Raw genomic sequence first — 22,770 nt, forward strand, 5'->3', positions numbered from 1 at the left:
AGAGCCTCCAGGGAAACAAGATTCGTATTATCTTCACAAATGCCATTCTCCGCAGTCTGCAAACAATTTTAACCTGCAAATTTACTCGTAATAGAGAGCCTACATGAAAGATTTGAACCCACTTCTTCTGCATATTTGCAAAATGCTCTACCAAAGAGCTAGTAGGTTGATTTTGGTAGAACGACGGTAAACTGTAAATAATTAAGGTGGCAAGCTAATTTAAGCAACTGAGTTAGTAGGCTGGAGAAGTACTAGTACAAAGAAATCATATATGCATAAGTTACAGAAACATAGCAATACATAGAAATCATAGAATACATACTAGAGCGGAAAGGATAACCGAAATCATCTCCTATTCATCTACCCCTTATTCCCTTATATCTCGAGTCTAATAATTCTAGCCCCCCGACAAGTTGAGACATTCATTTACAACAATCAAGCTCTCAAGTCTCAACTCTCAGCCATAACTAAATATCATCAAGCTAGCACCAAAAGAGAAACATCCCACCTCTGACCAAGTTTACTCAACCCAAGCATGCAAATCAAAAAAATAGACAAGGCTAATAAAGAATTTCATTAATTAAAAAATTATGTAAGAATAGGTCTTACAATACGAACAGTACATATCTAGCAGTATCCTTTGCTGAATCTGAAGTGCAAGCAACATAGTACAAGTTCAGTATAGAAAGAAAAAAAAAAGTTAAAGAGGTATAAAAGTTTAGCACAAAGTATAAAATGTCCAGTAAACTTGGTCAGAGGTGGGTTGTTTCTACACAAGACTTGAACCAACACATGCAGACAATTTACTGAAACAGGAGGGCCTAGTGGGATTTGAACCCACATCTTTTGTGTGTTTACACAATGCTCAACCAATTGAGCTAGTAGGCCAATGGGTAACAAGAATGATTATATAGGAATATTGTAGGTTACATAAACATCAAAAGTAACTGAATCAACCATTTCCTCAGCTTATTTAGACTTATTTGATGAATTTGTGAGTATGTCTAAACTTAATGGAAATTATTTTGTTCAAAATCTGAACTTACATTGTTTGATTTCAAGTCAAAATAAGTTGAGGTAAATGCACTCTAAATTAATTAACATGTAATACTACAGATCAAAAACTATTAATGGAACTACAGAAATTACAGAAACTACAAGAAGCTAATGCAAATGAGCATGTCTCCCACTGTAAATAAACAGAAATCAAGATTTTTGTAAGAGAAAATCTTGGAGAAAGTCTTAAGAATAAGTCTTGAATGCAATGCTTGAACCCTTCTTTAACAACAATACTGATCTTCTAATCTGTTTCATATACAATGATGGTTATTTATTCGCTATATGTTCAATCTCATAAGCAAAGCAAAAAATCAATAAACTCAAGCTTTACCACACAAATGCCACCAAATTACAATAAAGTAATCTGGACTTACAAACTTTCTTGAAGGAGAAATGCTGATGTATTGAGCCGTTGAGCCTTAGAAGCAGTAAAACCCTTTTAGGCTTATTGTACCAAAAAAACTTTAGTTGAGAAACTACAAAAAAAATTGCTAAGTTCTTTATAATGTACAAGAAATGATCTTAAGATAAAAGAAAGGGGGGGTATACTGGTCTATTGGTATAAAAATGTAAAATGGTAAGAGACGGATGCTAATACTTCCTCTGTTTTATTACTTGCAACCAAATGAAATGGCACACAACCAAGGAGCATAAGTGAGCAAGTAAAAGGAATTGTGGTCCTCTTTATTAACTTTTGCAAATTCTCAGTATTTACTTCAACCGTCACACCTCGTGATTAACCCAATATACTAGTTGTTACTTTTACTTTTGGAGGAGGGATGCCGGCGAGTGATGAGGGAAAAGTGGGAAGCAAGAGAAGTGACGGGAGAGGAATGATGGCGGCGGCTAAGGTTTTATTGTTTGAGAAGGGTGGTAGATCGGGTTTTTGGAAGGGGGTAGTGGACTAGTGGTGGAGAAAAATATTTGTGTAGTTTAGAAGAAGGGAGGGGGATAATGTGTTATGAGAAATTGGGTTAATATTTTATAAGATTAAAAAAATTAACTGGGTAGTGAGTTCATTATTAAAATTCTAATAGTGGATCAGCTAAGGGTAATATTGTAATTTCACCATAAAAACTTGCCAAAAATAGCTTGGTTTCAAGTAATATGACATTTCCATAACAGGAAAATGTTGCAAGTAAAAAAATAAAATACAAAAAAAGAGGAAGTAATATGCAAGACTTAGTTCCAACTTCCAACTAATCACATTAGGCCATTAGGGTAATCAATCTATCTAAAAGCTTAAGTTGCAACATGGAAACTAACCAACCATCTAAAATTCTAAATGCTCTTAGCTTTACTGACCCCTTTTACTTGGTCTAGGTGACATCATGTTGTCACTCATCCTTGACAGTGAATTGTACCCTGATTCACTAAAGAGTGTAATTCTAATCTCTATATTTAGGCTGCTTCACACCCTCCCTTGCAATCGAATTAACTATATTAAGTATTCTCAAGTACTACAAAATGAATGAACATACTCAACATGAGAAACAGACAATAACACCTTACAAAACCACTCTATTCTCCCATGGACCCACAACAGTCATCAGAAATACTATTCAACCCTCTCATGTGTCTCCACACTCTTCTTCAAATAATCAAATTACATGTCTCCAACTTGACTATCTCCCTTCCAAGCTGCTAACAATCTTCTCTAGCAAACTCTCCTCAATTCTCATCTCATCCATCTTCACTAAAATAAATCTCCATACTCCAAAACTCCAGCACCAAATAAGCCAAGATTTGCAGCTTACCCATAATAATGTGAGAGATATATCAGCTTATCCTCAACATCAAAAGTTTTCATTAAATTTTAACTAGAAGTTGGAAGTGATTCAATCAATAGAAGAAAACTCAGTTTTAATAGGACAAGATGCTAAAATATTCACAATTTTTTAGAAATGATCACGATCACGCACACAAACACAAACACACGCACGGGCACGAGTATGCGACACGAAAAAGTCAAAGGGTTAAAAAATTTGGGAAATTGATTGATGCCTCACATGCTAACCTTTACCAAAAGTGGCAGTTGCTATTCTTTATGCAATTTTTTTTTTTTTTTTTTTTTTTTTAAAAAAAAAAAAAAAGGTAAAATTGTCATTTCATGCTTGCCAATGCATTAATTTGGACATCAATATCTTTAATAATCTTTTAGTAAAACCCAAAAAAAAAAAAAAAAAAAAAAAAAAGTATATTGACACAAATCTAACAAGATCCAACATGAAATATATACTGAGATAAATCCAACAAGATCTAAGATTCTAAGATGTTCAAAGTAGAGTGTGAATAGTGTAAAAGTCCATGTAAACAGAGAAAATAACAATAAATGTGCAACATTCCCCTTCATCACCTGTGTAAAAATTTGCACGTAAGTTTCCCCCCCCCCCCCCCCCCCACCAAAGTGATAAGGAGCAATACACACCACAAGCCAATTCTTCTAATTATGAGTTTGAGGTTCTTCCGAAGCAGCTACCAGTTCTAACCAGAAAATAATAAAACCGAAAAACCAAAATAACTCACTGCAAAAATCCAACAGGTGTAGTGTGCCTTCTCATCTTGCTTACACCAACATCCTCCAAATTGATAACCTGAAGTTGAAAGGGTGAAACAAGCAAATTATGATGAGAGAATTATAGCTAGAAGTTCAGAAATGTACCAGATAGAGAACACTGTGGTTGTGTGTGAAGATACATGATGGGAGGAACAAAGAGAAGGCAGGAAGAGTTGTGGTTCAGATATTCAGAGATGAAAAAAAAACAAATTAAAAGGAGAAAGGAAACAGATAACACAAGCACAAAGGCTCCAGAAAGCAATGTAGGCATGTAGCTACACACAGGAATCTGGATTGTGTTAATCGCCTCACTCTCATTTACGAATTATGAACCAAGAATGGCAAGTTATACTAGCACATTGGTTATTTTTGGCCCAAATTAACAAATAAGATAGAATTGTAAACCCAAATCAAATCTCATACTAAACCAGGTAAAGCAGCCTACAATCCCTATGCTTTAGTGCTTTACTGTTTTGAGAACTTGTAACGGAATCAATGTACATCTTTTACCGTGAGTAAACTTCCCAATTTCATAAGGGTTGCAGATAGATTGATTAATTGCTAAAAAAGTAAAAAAAAACCACTCCCTCTCTGTCTTCTTCCTTTTTTTGGTACAGCTCCCTTATTCCCATTTTTCTTCTTTCTTCATTCCCTATCTTACTTTCCATATGGCATTTAAATTTTTTAAGAGTGAAAAGAATTAATCACTTCAAAATATAAGCAATTATACAATACTAGAGTCACAATGTATGACACTGCGTAAACCCAATGAAGAATTACAAGTTACAACATTGTATATATTATGAATAAGATTTAGGTAATTGTCAATATGCATTGCTAATACTATACTAACTAATTATAATAATAATAAAAGGAGAGTGTGCAAATAAAGTTGGTGGGTGTAAGAAAGGGGTGGATAAAGTAAGAGAGAGTGAGTGGAAATATGTAAATAATATGGAGTAAGGGAGTTATGATGGTAAAATGTACATGTATTTGCCAATGTTAAGAGCTTTTAGAAACATACAAAAACAGGAAGTGTTAAGATCATTCAGAAATGAAGGTAGTAATAACTAAAAGGAAACAAAAAGGCTCTCTTAATCTGGAATCTAATAGTAAGGGCATTTTGAGATTAATGAAAGCTCACTAGTTCAAGCAGCATTGTAGATTCAAATATAAAGACAGTAATTTGAAAAGGGCTGCACTTAAAGTAAGTATAAGGGAATTATTGTTTTGTTTTAGATTCATAAGATATATAACTGCCAACTAGTTTAAAACCCGTGTAATGCACAGTTTTTATTTTGGTTTGAAAGTGGATATATCTTTTTGTAGCTTGGGTTTTAAAAAACTCAACAAAATTGGTGTTATAATCTGTTATAATATGCAAAAAAAGAAAATTAGAAATTTTATACTCTGTATTTCAATTTGTGCTTACGTATTAAAATGGGGATATGATTATATAGTATGAAATTGGAAGGAAAAGGGGTATGATAACTATCTGCATTGAAAGGGTATGAAAACTATTTGAGTTGAAGGAGCTTGAAATTAGAAACTAAAAAAACCAAGTTGAAAAAATGAAGAAATGTAGCACTATAGATTCGACTCCTATTTAAGTTATCCGTTATAAAATAGGAAAATTTGAAGAGAATAATCCCAACTTAGCTCGATTTGCCCAAAATAATCCGAACTTTCGATTATTTTTAATAATCCAAACTTTAATATCAACTTGCTTTTACCGGTCCCAACTCTCAACCAGTCACCTAACTTGTTATAACAAGTTAGTTGACACGTGTCGGTACCTAATTGGTCAAAAAATAAAATAAAAATAAATTAAAAAAAGTTATTTTTTAAAGAAAAAAAATATATTAATTAAAATTAAAAAACCCCACCCAAGCAGCCCCAACCCAACCACCCTCTCCGCCACTCAACCCGCCAGCCCAACCCCAAGCCTCCAACTGCGGCCACTACCAAACCCTCTCCCCCCGCGCCACGCGTGTCACCCCACCCTCTGCACCACCAATCCTTCTCTCTCACGAAACCCTTCAAAACCAACGACCCACCATCGAGTCAGCAGCCGCTGCGCTTGTTCTCTGCCTTGGCTCTTTCAACCGTAACGTTGATTCCTCTTAGGAAAACTTTTGTATACACCCGGTTTTCAGTAATTTACTGAACATCGGGTACACTTTTGTCAGATTTAGTGTCACTTTTGTCAAATTTAGTGTCACTTTTGTCAAATTTATCAATGAAGCATAAATAAAATTTATATATGTCAGGGTAACTTTTGTGCGTTTTAGTGTAAGTTTTGCACATTTTATTGTCACTTTATACCGGATGTTCAGTAATTTATTGAACATCCATTTTATTTAAAAGTTTGTCTTCCTCTTAGTCACCAATCTTGGACGCGGCCTTGGTTACGGTGGTTGTGGTATTGGGTCGGGGAGGTAGGGTGGTGGAGGTGGTTGGGACGTTGACTCATTGGTGTTGGTGGTTGGCATGGTTTGCAGTTTATTTGCACTTTGCAACATTAAATTGTTTTTTTTTTAATTATTTAGTACTCCGTAGTTAATTAAGTGTTAATTTTCTTTCTTCTTTTTTTTTTTTTTTTTTTTGAGGACAATGTTACTTTGAGGTAATAAATTCTGAGTATGAGTTAATAAATTCTGAGTTTGCGATTTTTTTTTTCTTTTTTTTTTTTGGTTGTTGAGGACAGCGTTAATTTTTTTAAAAGAGTAATTAGTGGTTTTTATTTTCGTAATAAATAATTAAGTGTTAATTACTAACAAATAATCATGTTTTTAAAAATTAAATTAAATCTTATTATTGACCAATCACGTGGTGACACATGTAAATTAAACCTAAAATTAGAAATTTACCTACCCAACAAGTTTTCAGTCAACTGGGACCATTAAAAGCAAATTCTTATTAAAGTTCGGACTATTTATAAAAAAAATAAAAAATTGGGATTATTTTAAGCGAATCGAGCAAAGATGGAATTATTTCTGTCAATTTTTCCTATAAAATATTAGCATAGATAAGATAAGAGTATAGTGTTCCAGTTGTGTTACTACTGCAAATGCCAAAGAGTATACAGATATACACCAATATGAATCTATGCTGACATAGCTGTGAGAGGCTGGTGCTAGAACCACATAAACCTTATGAGAAAAAAAAAATAATATGATTGGAAAAAACAATGTACATCCATTTTGATCAGAAACATATGTTTCACAGTTGTGCACTTCATTATCTTCTTTTCCCAGATTGGGAAAAAACAGTTAGGGAATTGAAAGAAACATTATGTGAAAGCACAAAGAGATAGAATACTACGTTACCAAGTTTTGAGACAGCAAACAGTAGCATAGAATTAATTCAAATTTATTTTCTACGACAATTTAAAAACCCCAATCACCTGTCCATAGCAGAATGATAAACTTTAGAGCACGGTCAGATCCTAGAATTAGACTGCGCCAATTGAGCCACACCACAAACAGCAACAGCAGCTGCATTTATTCATAATGCAGCGACAATGAGGCAAATACCCTGAAATTACAAAAGCCAGATATACTTGAGACAGCTCCATGAGAAACAGCATACTTCAGAAAGCAATTACAGATGCATAACCTTTGAAAGCCACAAAGTATTCAAAAACAGACCTACTAAGTATTGGTTCTAAACATGAAGCAGGCTATCCTGGTAATATCAGGATCAGTACACATAGTTGGTCAAGCAACCGTTGAAGGGAATTGCACCATTACTTTCAACTGTCTCCTTCAGCTACTCAGCCTCTTTGCCATCAATGGTAAAGTTATACTCCTGATCACATCCCAAGTATGAATCACACATGTAATACAAAGTGTAAGTCTTCTTCCTGACTTCAGCAGGTGCAACGAAATTAAGCTTGACTTTTGATTTCCGTTGTAAAGCAACCCTCTTAATAGCTAGCAGCTGGTTACTCTTTGTGTCGCCCACCACCAACCACCAACCTTCTTCTTTAGCTTTGGGATATCTAAGAGCATCAACAGGTCCCACTTCTGACCTCCCTTCAAGATCTCGTTCAAGGGTAACCACCATTGTGACAGCTTCCCCAGCAATGATGCTCTCACTATCGACCACCTCATAAGTCATATCAACGTTGGGGAAACGATTACAGAAATGGGCAATATCCAGCAACTGTGATTCAGACATCTGCAGAAGCTCCCGCCTCTCATCATCCTCCATTTCCACCAGGTCAAACACAGTCTCAATAGACTTCCCTGGGTTCTCTTGACATCTCTTAGCCAAATCCTTGGTGAAATGTGGAAGCTGCAATAGCATGGAATCTCGCTCCCACATACCCTGAGTCACCATCTGGCTTACTTCCATAGCAAGAAGAGCAAGATCTAGCCAACCATTGCTGGAAATAACATCAACCATAGCCTGAAGCAATCTACTAGCTGAAAGGAGCACTTCACGCTGGTCAGCAGCCAAGTTACCGCCAACTGGATGCCTAGAAAAGTGGGCTTGCAGCAAAGCATTTGCTTTTACATGTGGATCTGTGTACTTTGGATTCTCAAAAGAGAATCTTTGGTGATGTATCATCTTGCGAGTCAAGTCATCCTCCCCCGGACGTACTGGCAGCTGCGAATACTCTGAAGCCAAAGCCAGAATCTCTAGGAGACCCTTCAGCTTTGTTTTAGATGTCAACGAAGAACTAAAACGCTCAATTGTGGTGTAGCTGATGTAGTAATATGATGCTATCATACCCAGATTCAGAGGAAAGATATCCATATCATCTTCAATAGCAACACATTTACTTGCTTCCAGATCACTCAAATTCTTCTCCACAAGTTCTGAGAGGTAATCTGATAAATGCCTATGGCTCACACCCTGAAGATTGTAGTAATTAGGATTCTGAGCAAGCCTTCTGTACATAAATGTCCAAGTGAGATAATCCACAGCATCTTGCTTATTCTCAATTACTCCAACTACAATTTCTGCATTCAGATTGTCATGAAGGTAGTGGTGCAAATGACTTTCTACAGGGAATGCTTCATATAAGAACTTTTTATAATATTCCTTTCGTGGTGCATGACAGAGAATCACACACTTCCCAGACTTATCCAACAAAGGCCGACTAGCATGACCCATCATCTGCAGCAGATCAGTGACTGGATAGTCTGTATGAGCATTCTTTCTCCCATTATAGTACTGAGCTCCCATGACCACCACTAAGTGAGCCAACAAAGGCATTCCCCAGCACATTGAACTGGTCATAACACAAACTTGGATCCATCCAGCTTCAAATAACTGTGATACAATCTCCTTATCAGTGCTAACTAATCCTTCATGCAAAAAGCCCACACCATAGCCAATAGTGGTCTTCAGATTTGGATCCTTAATTTTATCAGTAAAAGGCTGCAGCTCCTCCCATGAATGCAGCAAAAATATTGGCTTCTCTCCACTGTCTGCACTAGCATATGTTACAAGGTCAACTGCAGTGAGTGAAGCATGCTTCCGAGTTGGAACATATACAATAGCAGGTTTCCCATTCTTAGCATGGACAGATATAGCTGTGTAGGTTGGCTTGGTCATAGCTTGCATTCTTGCCTCAAAATTAGCAATATCTACTCCCTGAATGTGAATCTCAAGAGGTACAGGACGAACCCCTGGTGGAAAGTTGAAAAGACTATGTGAAGAAGCACCTATCCACTCACCAAGGTCCTTAGCATTAGCAAGAGAGGTTGATAAAGCAACAATGCGAATCTTGTTCTCCACTTGACTTGCTATGTATCTCATCCTCGAGACAATCACTTCCAACACAGGACCGCCTTGACCACCAATAAGATGGAGCTCATCAATGATGAACAGGCTGACTTGCTGAACATACTTTCTTTGTTTCCAGCGTCGAGATAAAGCATCCCATTTTTCAGGAGTACTTATAATTATCTGCCCTTTCTCAAGTAACTTCAAGTCAGTTGCTGTCTCTCCCGTGAGTTCAACGACTCGCAAACCAAGTCCTTTTCCAAATTTCCTTTCCCAATCACGGTAACGCTCCTTGGCCAGAGCTTCAATAGGTGCTATATAGACAACACGCATGGTGTTGTCAGGACCTTTTTGGTGGTTTCGCAAGATAGCAAACTCAGCACATATTGTCTTTCCACTACCAGTTGGTGCAGCAACCAAAACATTGTCATCTGCATTGTACAGAACCGTGAAAACCTGAGTCTGGACAGGGTTGAAGTGCCTAAATTCTGGATAAAGGGCTTCATATGATGGGTTTCTCAATGCAGTCACAGGCAGTGGTTGTAAGTCCAACAATTCTGTTGGGGGAGGATATTTCTCAGGCAAAATAAGATGGCTAAAAGAAACAGGCAAAACAGACTGTGATCCCAACCATCTATCAGAAACAACATGAATGAAATATTGTGGGGGCAGAGGCTCTGATATTTGCACAGTGAAATTCAGGGTATGGTCCTCATCAATATATTGCTTCTTCAGCATGAAGTATTCATGATGAAGAATGTATTCACCATCATTATCCTCCACAATAACCCAAAAAGGCTCCACATATCCATGAATCTTGTCATCCCACATGAAATCAGGTGTGATTGTCAGTTCCACTCCTAAAACAGAGCGAGTAATTGGCTGCACATGTGCAGCAAGGTTGAGCTTTGGAAACTGGTGAATGAACTTGTGAAGAGTCCTTCCCATCTTCTGTTGCCTTATGAGCTCTCCCAATTCTTGAGATGAAAGGTCATGGTACCTTTCCCAGGCCAATCCATTCTTCTCCAATTTCATCAGTGTTTCACTTGAAATTCCAGTTAGCTGACGGAGTGGTGTCTGGACGCTCCATGTCCTCCTCTGAACCATTTTGCACAAAATCAAAGCCTTCTCTGCCAGTTTAGCCCATCCTCTTTTCAATACAATCTCAAAAAGTGCTCTTACAAGACGCGCTGCACTCTGTGTTATATACACCATGTCTGATGTTAGAGACGAGCCTTCGAGCTTCAGCTTAGATATATATGCTTGAAGTAAAGCATTTATCTTAGCACCGGGTTCTTCCAAGCTCTCTTTAATAGGAATTGGAACACGTTCCAAAAGCTTGGCCAATTCAACCTTCTCATCTTGCCTAACTGAGAGATACTTAAATTCTTCGCTGAGGGAGAATAACCGACAGAGCTCAATATCACCCATTGTTGGCTTTAAATTCTCATTATAAGTGGATATTGTCCCATGTGTAATGTAATGGAAACTGGCAATCTTTCCCAAGTCAGTGACCTGGAAATAACCACTCTTTCGATCATAATGTATCAAGTTATTTTTGTCCAAAATAGTTGCTGCTGAATGAATCTGAAATTAACAAAAATAAAATAGTTAAGCAGCTGAAATTAAGTAACTTCCAAAAGATATTTCAAAGAAAAAATATATATATTAAATGCAACATTTAATTAATTTTCTCACCAGTGCATACAATTTAAAACATCATCCAGTCAATGTGCAATATTATAGTTTCAAATTTTCTAGAGGAAAAGCAACAGTCTCCTTAATCAAGATAATACTAAAAAAAAAAAATACAGTATGCTCCTTTATCAACTTGTTAATGGTATTCATCAAATAATTAGACTTTGTGTTGCTGCAGCTAATTTAATATCAAATTGGACAGAATTTTTTGCGATGCTCCTTGACTTCGTAAAGGTAAATTTACAAACAGTAGCAAATGTAAAGCTAGCATGAGAAGCAATATATACCGAGGAAAGACTGGGATAATAATTTGAATAAAAATTATCAGGTAAATTTTCAGTTCCATACAGCCAAATTTTAACTCCCCCCTCCCAAGTCCCAACAGAGCACAGGGTATGGTAAAAACTAAAAAGTCAAATCACCATTTTCTAGCACTTCAAAGTCGTGGACACAAAACCTAACCTTCACAGCTTCATACCCTTGCACCCAACCTAAGCAAGTCTAAACACCATTATTAAACTGACACATCATTTCATCTACACATTTAAGAGCATTTAACTTATATATAAATAAGTCAAATTAGCTTATGACAATAAATCGAAGCTTTATGAGTTACAGCTAATCTCTATCTCGTTCCCAATTTCCACGACAATAACATGTTAAGAAATACACAACCTGACACTCACAAACCAATTATGCACCAGTAGTCCAGTACACATCTAGATCATGTTGTTAAAATTTGTATCATCAAAGGCACATGCACAAACAAAAAAAAAAAAAACAATCCTCTCTTTATAGCTATTAACCATTAAGAGGACAATTAAAACAACAGAAAATCAGATTGGCATAGATGAAAATCTGCATTTGAAAGATATTAGTGCTAGAAAGAAAATTTGCTATAGGAAGAAGGAAGCAGTGATGCATTAGAATAAATGCTTACCAGGTCAGCTCTCCTCTCTTCCAGTGTACGGTCCCTGTCGAGCACATCAGGAGCTAAGCCATAAAGTGTAGGATTACGTAACATCCGAATGTACAGGTATGTGTAACCTATCCAATTGAGGGCTTCTCGAGCATTTTGTACAGTACCAAGAACAATTTCAGCATTCAACTGATCAGCCAACCTTGAGATAAACTGACTTTCAATAGGAAGCTGCTGATTCATCAAAGAAAGATAAAATTGCAATTCAGTATGGCCAGTGATGATTATTCCCTCTCCATAAGTATCATACTGGGGTCTACCTGCACGACCAAGCATCTGTATTACATCCAGAGGACTCAATTCTGTCCAAGCTCCCTTTTCAGGATTATAAATCTGGGTTCCCTTTAAAATCACTGTGTGTGCAGGCAAATTGACACCCCAAGCAAGGGTGGCTGTAGAAACTAGGACTTGCACGTGACCATGAGCAAACAAAACTTCCACAAGCTGGCGATCAGCCCTATTCATCCCAGCATTATGAATTGCAAAGCCGTAAGGTAGAAGATCCTTGAGGTCATTACTTCTAACTAAATCAGTATGTGCATGAAGAATCTCTCGACTCACACTATCCTCTTTCAAAAATTTGCCAAGGGTGTCCTTTGCCAATGCTGTATCCCTTATCGCACGGGCAGTCTTTGCCGTCTCTTTTCTTGAGTGAACAAATACAAGAACTTGGTGCTTTCCAGCCACAGCCATCACCTTATCATAGCAAATGTCATTCATCAACTGGAATCTCTGCAGTGGCTTCTTCACATTGATTCCAATATATTGTTGTGCAAGCGGGCAAGGTCTATAGCTGTTGTCAAAGTGGAATAGCCCCTTTTCTACATCAACCCTCAAGAATAATGCCACATCCTCATAGTTAGGAAGGGTGGCTGATAACCCAACTAGTCGAATATTGTCTTTTGTTGTTTCAATATGCCTAACTGTCCTGGCAACTATACTTTCCAGCACAGGGCCTCTGTTGTCATGGAGTAGATGAATCTCATCAATTATGAGAAGTTTTACAAGCTGAGTGTATGTTCGATCACCTGACTTCCTTGTTATGATATCCCATTTCTCTGGAGTTGTAACAATTATCTGAGTTTCATCTATCTGTTGCTTAGTTAATGTCTGATCTCCACTCAATTCCTTCACATTCACACCATAGTGCTTCAACCGGTTTGATAAGTTACCAACCACTTCAGCCACAAGAGCTTTCATTGGAGCCACATATACTATCTTATAACTGTTGTGGTCAAATGATCCATCTGGTGCTCTATTCAAAGCAATCTGCTGCAATATGGTGAGGACAGCAACATTAGTCTTCCCTGAACCAGTTGGAGCACAAAGAAGAATGTTTTGAGCTGAAAAAAGTGCAGTTTGATAAACTTTACTCTGCACCCTATTCAATTGTGTCATCCCTTCGAAAGCTGGTTGAGCCCAATCTGGCATTCCAGATATCTTCACAAGTTCTTCACCTTTTTCAAATGGCTTGGCTTTCAAAGCAGGAATATGAACTTCTACATATCCTTTAGCATGGTGCTTAATAAATCCATCTGGAAGTATAGTCTTCCTACAATCCATGAAATGACTACCCTGGTTAGAAGCAAGGCCATCCAGATCAAGCACTTGGCGCTGCCCCATCAACCAACCATTATCAACATCTCTGTCAGGCACTCCTCTTTGACCACGTTCCCCGTCAATAGCGTGTCTATCCTTTAAACGACAACCCTCCTCTCTTACACAATTCTCCAAATTCTTCCGCCTATCCTTAGCAGTAGCTCTGGTGGCATGCATCTGCTCCAGGATGGCAGCCAAATCTGCACCAGATTTCAACATCAATTCTTCGATATTTCTCCGCTCCTCTTGATTTTCTGCTCGTGCCAGACGAGTACACCACACAATCTTATGCCTATTTCGCACAAGGAGCCTGACAAGGTTGAATCGATTGTAGTCAAGCAGAGTCAAAAGAGTACTTTCAATCTCCCTATTTTCCCCTTCGGCAAGTACTTTCAGAGCATCTTCAGCAAGACTCTTGCACTGTTGTGGATCAATCTGCTGATCATAAGCCTGAGAAATCTTCCTCTGGAGCCAATATGCATCAATTTCCTGAACGTTCAAATTCATGTTCACATCCACATCATGCATATCTTCATCAACGATCTCATCACCCATTTGCATAGCCCATGGTGACCCCAATTCGGCAATATCTTCATCCTCCTCACCATCATCCTGCACTGAACTGAAATAACTCTCATTGCAAACGTCATCATTCTCATCAAAATCCACCGCAACACCCACATCATTATCAATCCCATCTTCATTACCACCCTCATAATAGTCCGTAATCATCCTCCCAGAATCAACCAGGCTCTCAAACACAGAAGCAGGAATTAAACCTAGCGTCTTCTCAACCTCAATCTTCTTATCTAAATACTTAAGATCATCATTCTTTAAAACAGCCAAAATCTCATCAGCAGCAGCGGTGACAACACTAAGCGGCTGCCCACCAAACTGCTGCTGTATAACACTCAGCATTGCCTCATACGCAGCCTGAGTTTCTTTTGTTTTCGGCTGGTACACACCTTCTTCTATGACATCCAGAACACTCTCCCTAATAAAACACGGTTTCTTGTTCGGCCAAGAAGGCCCTAGTTCCAAATTAAATTCCCTTTTCTTCGGTTTTTCTTCTACCTTAGGAGGTTTTCCCCCGACAACCAGATCCCCAAATGATTTCGGGTTAATTCTACCATACAGAGACACCGGCTCACCAGTCGGCACGCCGGTATCCCTCGAAATCAAATCATTCATGAGCAATAAACTCGAATTCTCCTTCGACATCATTCCACAACAACAAAAATTAAATTTCTTCTTAGGGTTTATATATAAAAATAAAAATAAAAATAAAAAACTAGGGTTCAAGCAAATTGATGCAATTCAGAAACAATCTAATGCACTAATTTAGGAATAATTCAGCAGACAGAATTGATAACGAAAAATTATAAACCCTAACAATGAAAAATTCAATCGAAAAGAAATTAAATCATCAATCAAAGTATTAAAAAGAAATTGAACATCGAACCTTGATTATTGCGCAGGAAAGACAGGAATTAATCTTCGCAATGTGGTTGATGGCGAAGACGAGTAAAGTACTTAAACAATAGCTTTATTGACAATCATTATCTTGCTAAAAGTAAACAAGCCGCCTTTTTATAACAGAAACAAATTAGCGCGCTAACTTGAGGAGCAAGGACCTGTCAAAAAAAAAAAAAAAAAAAAAAAAAAAAAAAAAAAAAAAAACTTGGGGAGCAAGGATATGATCACAAAAGTCGTTGGATCGGGATAAGTTTCAGGTCAGAATTTTTGTGCCCAAACACGCCTAAAATGGTTGAGTCGTGCGGATTGTTTGGGACAGGCTTAAAAAATCAACTGAACATGCATAAAAAACGCATTTTCAAATCCATCCAAAAAAAAAAATTTGGGTCAGGCTAACTTTGATCTCCTCTATAATTCTTATATCATGGATTCAAGGGATTACTTCATTATTGTTATAGGGTTACTTCGTCAGTGTTAGTGGGGTTATTTGATCAATGTTAAAGGGCTACTCGGTTAGTGTTAGTTTTTACTTCGTTAGTGTTATTGGGGTTGGTGTGACCAGCTGCACACAAGACGGGTTGTTTTCCATATACTCCTTTTTTATTTTCTTTAAAATAAAACTACTATCATTTTTAAAAGAATATATAACTACTTAAGGTTGTCAAAAGCTGACACGACACGATAATCCAACATAAAATAAGTGGGTTTGGGTCAGAATTCTCGACCCGTTTACATAATTGGGTCGACACAAACACGACATGAAATTAAACAGGTTAGGTTTGGGTTGAAATTTTCAACCCAAAACCGACACGCATAATCTGATTATACAAATGGGTTGAACGACAACTCGTCAATCTAAACCCAACACGCTTAATCTATTAATTAAGTAGTATAAAAAAAAACTGATTTTTTTTTTTAATTCAAAACTTATAATTTTGTAAATTACCCTTACTCCATTAATACATTTTGGTAATTTTTGGCGGTTAATTTGGCGAAAAGCTTTAAACGCTTGTGGTATCTTTTTCTAAACACTAGCTTTAAACTGTTGTAGTATTATTAATGATGTTAGACTTTTTATTTTTGAATTGAATATTAATTAGTTTATTACAATATGTGGGTAAAAGGTTACACGGTAACCCATTTAACAAAAGGGTTAGGTTTGGGTCAAGGGTTTTTAACCCGTTTAATAAACTGGTTAGGTTTGGGTCAAGGATTTTCCAACCTGTTTAACATCGACACGAACACAAACCCGACACGACACGATCCGTTTGACAGTCCTATAACTACTACTATTTTTTTTAAAAAAAAAACAAAAAATAATAAACAAAACAAAAACTACCATCCTTTTTACAAGTAATTTGTTTGTTAGGGAACTCGTATCCTACTATAGCCTTTGACTTCATCAATTTATTTATTATTTTTTTATTAGAATAATGTAGATAGTATTTCTTTTTTTAATTTGAAAATAATGTAGATAATATTTCAATAAAAATAAAAAGAATTGAGGTGGTAGCATGTTTCATGCTTAGATAGGTTGTATCAAAATAGATCAAAAAGTATTGTGTTGGACTTGTGCTATCTTTTTTAATAAGCCCATAAAAAATTTTGGCCCACATGTAACACTGTTTATCTTTAATTGCAAAATTTGATTTTTGACAATTTTCATAAACACTAATATCTGTTTTAATTTATAGTTGCAATAAAATAAATTCATGTGATATTTTTTAAATCGTCTCAACATTTTTTTTTTTTTTTTTTTGGTGTTTAGAGAGCCACAAGGGCGGGAGTGAGAATCGATCCCAAGATTTCCTGGAATCGAGAGAGAAGCTCTGACCACTTGAGTTATTCCTCCCTCTCAATATAGTTATAAGAAATTTTCATACTCTGTATATGTGTGGAGTCAGTTAATACGGGTATATCAAATACATAAAAAAAAATAAAAATTAATTCTTTAATCTAATATATAGAAATAAAGTAGACATTTTTGGAAAGCATTGGGAGCTCCACATAAGAAAAGGTATATTTTCGAAAATTAGATTTCTATTTTATTTTAGAATTAAAAAAATCACTCGCCACCTAATTATGGAGGACAAAGGCACCTTTTCATTTTCTTTTATGTTCCTTTTATTTTGTTATATTGTTGGTTTCATTTGCATTCACCCTCTTGATACCCCTTTGAGCTTATTTAACAAAAATGACGAATGAAATTTTAAATTTTTGCCACGTAGGTAAAAACGACGAATAGTAATTTATTAGAATTTTAATTATTTAAGAACACTAAATTTTATCATTTTTATTTGTTACAAAACTATAAAATATCTTTAGATATTAGGATTTATATTATTTAAAAAACTAAAAATTATATTTTGATATTTAAAAAATATAAATTATCATTTGATGTTAATGATTTTATGTAAATATCTGACGATATGATACTTTCATACAAAATTGAAAATTTTAAAACTTATAATGCAAGAAAAAAATTAAGTGATCACAAAAAAAATATTTATATACAAAATGTATATAAAAATTCGTGCATCGCACGCCACATAAGCAAAAGTAATATTTCGACCAATGAAAAATTAGATTTATATATTAGTTTAGAATTTTAATTTTCAGTCGCCATTTAAGAAAAAATTAACAAATTAAATTTGAGAATTGAAAACAAAAAATAGTAATTTAAGGTTTAAATTGTGAAAAAAAAAATTATTTTTTATATTGTCTTTTACATTAGGATTTATATTATTTTAACAAATAATTAGAAATTAAAAAATATATTTTTATTTAATGATTTTATCTAACTATCCGATGAATGAGATAATATTTATTTCAATTTATAAATTTAAGTTCTATATACGTAAAATTTGAATAAGAATAATTTAAAACTTAACAAAATATTTTACCTTAAATTAATGTTAAAATAATAGAATAGAAAATAAAAACAAAAAATATTAAGAAATTACAAAAAAATATACAAAATGAAATATTTAAAAACCGTGTATCGCACGGGCTTACATCTAGTTTATATTACAATAAGAAAAAATAATACATAGTACAGGAAGATTAGCTATTTGGAATTTTGGATGTGTGCATGCGCAGCACGTGAGAAGTAGACCGTTGAGTTTGCTTGTTATTGTCATTTTTTCCATTGAGGCAAACGTTGAACTACAACCTGAAATAATATAAAATAGTACCAAACTTAGGTAAAATATGACTTAATAACAATAATGTACAAAATTTAAGTTATAAAATGCAATATGAATTTTCACCCCTTCTAAAAATTAAATAAGGTTATACTTCCTCCGATTTGGTTTTTTTTATGGTTGCAACAGTTTGAATTTCACACTATTCATGTGTTTCACTTTGACTAACTTTGACGATTTATACATAAATAAAGATAGTCACGCGGGATCTTGTTAGATTCGTCTCGATTTGTACAATTTTAATACTATCTTCGATTTTATTTAGTTGCAATTTTGGAATATTTTATATCTCTTAAATAATACCCCAAACTTGCAACTAAAAAAAATTGAAGGTGGTATCTAAAATTTATAATTTTACATATTGGTAATCAAAGATATTTAACGATACAAAACATGCATTAACAAGCGTGAAAAGAGAAGTACATTGTAAAATATATATATATATATATATATATATATATATATATATATATATATATATATATATATATATATATATATATATATATATATATATATATATTATACAAAGTTTAGTGAGACAATCTCATATAAAACTAGTCCCACGTTTTAAAATTTTATGATAAATGTAATCTGTACATAAAAATATACCCATTACAGTAGGAAAAAAAAAAAAAAGAAATGAAGAAAGAGAGCCGTACCTTTCCAGAATTCTCTTTATTTCCAACAATTGTTTGGCAAGCGAGCCTCCAAGATTCAGGTTTCTAAACCATATAGTGAGTTCAAACATTTACATTATACGCACAATCAAAATGAAAGACATTTAAAAGCGAAGGGATTATTATATACTCCGTATTATTAATAAAAACATTTAAAAATGAAGGAATTATTATATATTATTAACAAAAATATCATCAAGAACAATTGATTGTTATACTAAGTAGATATTATTCGTTGTTATTCATTATTCATGCAAATTATAAAATTGACATTTCGATAAAACAACCAAATAAAAGTGAAAAAGAGCCATAAAAATATACAATTAATTAATGAGGAAATAGCTAGTAGAAATTAGAAAACTTGCCTTTTTCAAGTATCGGAGTTCAGCATTTGTTCTTTCATTGAGAAGATCACTTCCATCAAGTATCTACAAAATACTTCGTATATTTTTAAGATCAAGTTTATAACAAAATAATTTATTCGAGATAAAAAAATAAAACAGATCAGTAAACAATACCTACAAAATAATTCACAAAATGTGCTTTGCGGTAGGATAAGTAGAGTTGTATAACATAAGAAAACCTATTGTAGGAATAAATAGATATTTATATATAGTATCTTTTACGTAGGTACCTCCTCTGTTCCACAAATAAAGTTCTTCCTAAATTTCATAGAATGAAACACTGAAACACGTATTAATAGATCTTAAGAGTGAGCAATATGTACGTACCTCAACAATGCAAGTTCCACAACTTCCAACACCTCCACAGTTCATTACTTTCCCCTGATGCATGCATAAATTAAATTTGGAAGGAAGATCAATTTAGCAAGACAACATATTCATATTCCTAAGAAAATTTCCAATAATGAGTAGAAACTCATAAATTCAGCTTTATTTGTAACATGGTTTAAAATCTCCTTAGGTTAAGAGATGTATATTTCCTATTGTTCATCATTTTCGTGAAAATTGAGTGAGAGATTAATTGAGTAGGGACATATTCATTGGTCATTTATTTCCTAAAATTGTCATTAGAATTAGTGTATGCTGTTTTTTTGTGTCCAAAAAAAAAAAGAAACCAAATAACTTGGTTAAAGTAATGGATTAGTGCAATTGAATTTCGTCTACTATGTCATTATTTGTCTTTTGTAACTTGCTCTATATATAACAATTACGTAGTAGTATTATACTATATGATTTTCTATTGAGCCAAGGATGATGTAATAACCATAATCCATGATATCAATTAGATTAAATGGTTAAAATTTTATGGTTTCAAAAAAAAAAAAAAATGGTTAAAATTTTAAGGATTTTTTTGACTTTTATCACAAAAAAAATAAAAAAATTGCTTTTTACCACAAAGACTTCTAAAACTTTTATTTTACCATTAAATAAAAATACAGCAAATCACAATTTTTTTTTTTTTTTTTTTTTTGGATAAACCTATGCGACAAAATTACGTCGTTTAAGGTAATGGTTGGAAAAAATAGTTATCAAAAGCTACTAAACAGTACGAGTAATAAACAACTTAATTACCCCAAATTGCAAATTTATTCATCACCAATTTTTTTTTTTTTTACACATTATTCATCACCAATTTAAACACAACATTGTATGTGCTAATTAACTAAAGTAAACAATAATCATGCATCAATCCAAAGCTAAAATGAGTCGAGGCATATACTCCGTAATAACAAACTAGATAAATACTCCGTAATGCATACAATACGGGCCTCACATTTATTTTTAAATATTTATAAAGTTTAAAAATGTATTATATAAAAGTGAGAGTATAAATAATTTTAGGTAGACATAAAACTTCTCAAGAATTAATTTATGCTCGTAATCGAGCCAATTGTAACTTGACAGTAACTTACATAGGTGGCATATAGCTCAATCTTGTTATCCGTCATAATATTCCTAAGCAACTTCTCACCACTCACTTCTCTTGCTCTATCCACTGGATATGATCCATCATTTCCTGCTTTAGGCTTCACACATTTTATCAACCACCCCAAAAAAAAAAAACTTAATTTAATCAATTATATGTGTAACATACACTAAGAAAATAACATACGTACGTATCAAATGAAAATTTAAATAAGTGTATGTATGTATGTACGTACCCCGATAAATTCTAGTTCAATTTCGGGCTTCTTGAGCTCCGATGAGGAAGATGGTTCCGAGGAAATCGAGGCGAAGGAGACCGGTAGAGGCTTCTTTTTGTGTAGTGTTATGGTGGTTGGACCGTAGCGATTACGGTGGCTATGTGTGGTTTCCGGTGGTTTGAATATAGAGGGTCGTGAAATATGCATTGGTGTAGCCATATTACTTCTATTCTTTTTTGTGGTTAGCTGAATTTTGTGTGACGTTTATGTTTTTGGTTATATTTTGAGGTGAACAATAATCAATAGATTGAAGTATAACGACCAAGAAATGTCTAGACCTCACTTTAAAAAAAAAGAAAAAGAAAAAAAGAAAAAAAAAAAAAAAAAAAAGGGTAAGAGTGTAGGACTAGGACCCTAATGCTTATTGTCATATTTGGGCTTTTGGGCCTTAAGCCCTTATCTAAGGGAATCCAAATATTCAATCATCATCAATAATAGTATAATTTTAATTTGTAAAAACAAGTTAACATACTACCTAATTTGATTTACACATATTTTAGTTTAGTAATTATTGTTGTATGCACCCGAGTGCACAATGCTCACTTTGCACTCGATGATGAACGTGTAAAATCATGAAACATAAAAGCTTTAGCAAATGAGTTCAATTGAATGAATATGAACCCCAAAAGCAACAAATGAAAAAAGAATACGCATTGTAGGTGGTTTAAACCCAAAACAAATATTCATTTTTTATCTAAAAATTTAAAGAACATGTTTGTCATTTTGAAAAAGAGTATAAATTAAAAGAACATATAGATTAAAACTAAATGACTTATGTAGTTCAAAATTAAATACCAAATAATTTGTGAGGTTGTTTGGGTAAAGACAACTAGTTTAGATATTGAGGTTTCGCCGTTTCGAGATATTTAAATGCTTGACTTGGTTAACATTAAAATTGACACTTGACGCACAAATTAACATTTTTAAAAGTTTATAGCTAATTTTATATTCTAGTTAGAAAATGAGCATGGCATATGAAGGGGATATTTGATGCATGGCATGGTTAATTAAAGTTGGCACTTGATGCATGCATTAATTTTTTCAAAATTATTATAACTAGATTTATATTCAATACTCTACTCGTAGTATAATGCTAACTACGAATATAACTAGATTTTTTTACTACGTATAAATATTTTTTTTTTTTTTTGAAAAAATTACTATGTATAAATATTTATTATAACTAGATCTATATTCTACTAGTAAATTAAAAAAAAAATAAAAAATTACGAAAATTTTGCTATAGTATATGACTTAATATATAGTTCATACTAGGCAATTCCTTCACTGATCACTTACCCTACCAAACAATGCGCACAATTAATTAAGAGTTAGTTAGAATGATGTACAAGTTAACTAAGTAATTGGACATTTTTGGAAAAAACTCCACTTAATTTTCAACAATAAGATGCTCTGTAATTAGACTACCATTTTAGACGCAAATGATAATTGGTAAACTGAGATTTGGCAGGTAAATGTTAGTTGAAGAGAAGAAATTACATAAACCAATGCTTTATTTAATGTACCTTTTGTAGGTTTATACCTAGTGATATTACATATACAAATTATATGTACTTATTAATGTTGATTAGATTTTTAAGAATTTGCAAGTT

The 22,770-nt window shown here is 34.1% G+C and overlaps 2 protein-coding genes across 5 annotated transcripts; both read right to left on the reverse strand.

The window, feature by feature from the left end:
• Positions 1 to 3,479: 3,479 nt before the first annotated feature.
• Positions 3,480 to 15,080, reverse strand: LOC145641553 (DExH-box ATP-dependent RNA helicase DExH12-like). Of its 3 annotated transcripts, none has more exons than XR_014115459.1 (3): positions 11,994 to 15,080; positions 7,023 to 10,942; positions 3,480 to 3,653 (listed from the first exon to the last, which is right to left on the reverse strand). XR_014115459.1 is itself a non-coding variant. In XM_081692394.1 (2 exons), exons 1-2 carry the CDS (start codon positions 14,853 to 14,855, stop codon positions 7,388 to 7,390), a joined length of 6,417 nt encoding a protein of 2,138 aa, XP_081548520.1. In that variant the 5' UTR covers positions 14,856 to 15,080; the 3' UTR covers positions 5,109 to 7,387. The 3 variants fall into 3 exon arrangements, 1 of the variants encoding a protein (XP_081548520.1); XR_014115460.1 differs by lacking the exon at positions 3,480 to 3,653 and having other exon boundaries at positions 5,109 to 7,153; positions 7,267 to 10,942; XM_081692394.1 differs by lacking the exon at positions 3,480 to 3,653 and having other exon boundaries at positions 5,109 to 10,942.
• A 2,997-nt stretch (positions 15,081 to 18,077) lies between these two features.
• Positions 18,078 to 21,444, reverse strand: LOC145555614 (photosynthetic NDH subunit of subcomplex B 3, chloroplastic-like). Of its 2 annotated transcripts, none has more exons than XM_081617356.1 (6): positions 21,116 to 21,444; positions 20,867 to 20,980; positions 19,722 to 19,775; positions 19,356 to 19,418; positions 18,973 to 19,035; positions 18,078 to 18,279 (listed from the first exon to the last, which is right to left on the reverse strand). In XM_081617356.1, exons 1-6 carry the CDS (start codon positions 21,314 to 21,316, stop codon positions 18,244 to 18,246), a joined length of 531 nt encoding a protein of 176 aa, XP_081473482.1. In that variant the 5' UTR covers positions 21,317 to 21,444; the 3' UTR covers positions 18,078 to 18,243. The 2 variants fall into 2 exon arrangements, with proteins under 2 accessions (XP_081473482.1, XP_081473484.1); XM_081617358.1 differs by having other exon boundaries at positions 20,867 to 20,970; positions 21,116 to 21,253.
• Positions 21,445 to 22,770: the final 1,326 nt, after the last annotated feature.

The sequence above is a fragment of the Chenopodium album genome, chromosome 8, assembly GCF_948465745.1.
Source record: "Chenopodium album chromosome 8, dcCheAlbu1.1, whole genome shotgun sequence".
Classification (NCBI taxonomy): Eukaryota; Viridiplantae; Streptophyta; class Magnoliopsida; order Caryophyllales; family Amaranthaceae; genus Chenopodium; species Chenopodium album.

What these genes read in the sequence shown, in the direction of transcription:
- LOC145641553 (XM_081692394.1), bottom strand. Translation starts at nt 14,855, where the DNA reads ATGATGTCGAAGGAGAATTCGAGTTTATTGCTCATGAATGATTTGATT. An exon ending in AAGAGAGGAGAGCTGACCTG is followed by an intron (nt 10,943 to 11,993) that starts GTAAGCATTTAT and finishes TGTTAATTTCAG; the next exon opens with ATTCATTCAGCAGCAACTAT.
- LOC145555614 (XM_081617356.1), bottom strand. Translation starts at nt 21,316, where the DNA reads ATGGCTACACCAATGCATATTTCACGACCCTCTATATTCAAACCACCG. An exon ending in GTGGAACTTGCATTGTTGAG is followed by an intron (nt 19,419 to 19,721) that starts GTACGTACATAT and finishes AGTATTTTGTAG; the next exon opens with ATACTTGATGGAAGTGATCT. An exon ending in AACTCCGATACTTGAAAAAG is followed by an intron (nt 19,036 to 19,355) that starts GCAAGTTTTCTA and finishes TATATGGTTTAG; the next exon opens with AAACCTGAATCTTGGAGGCT.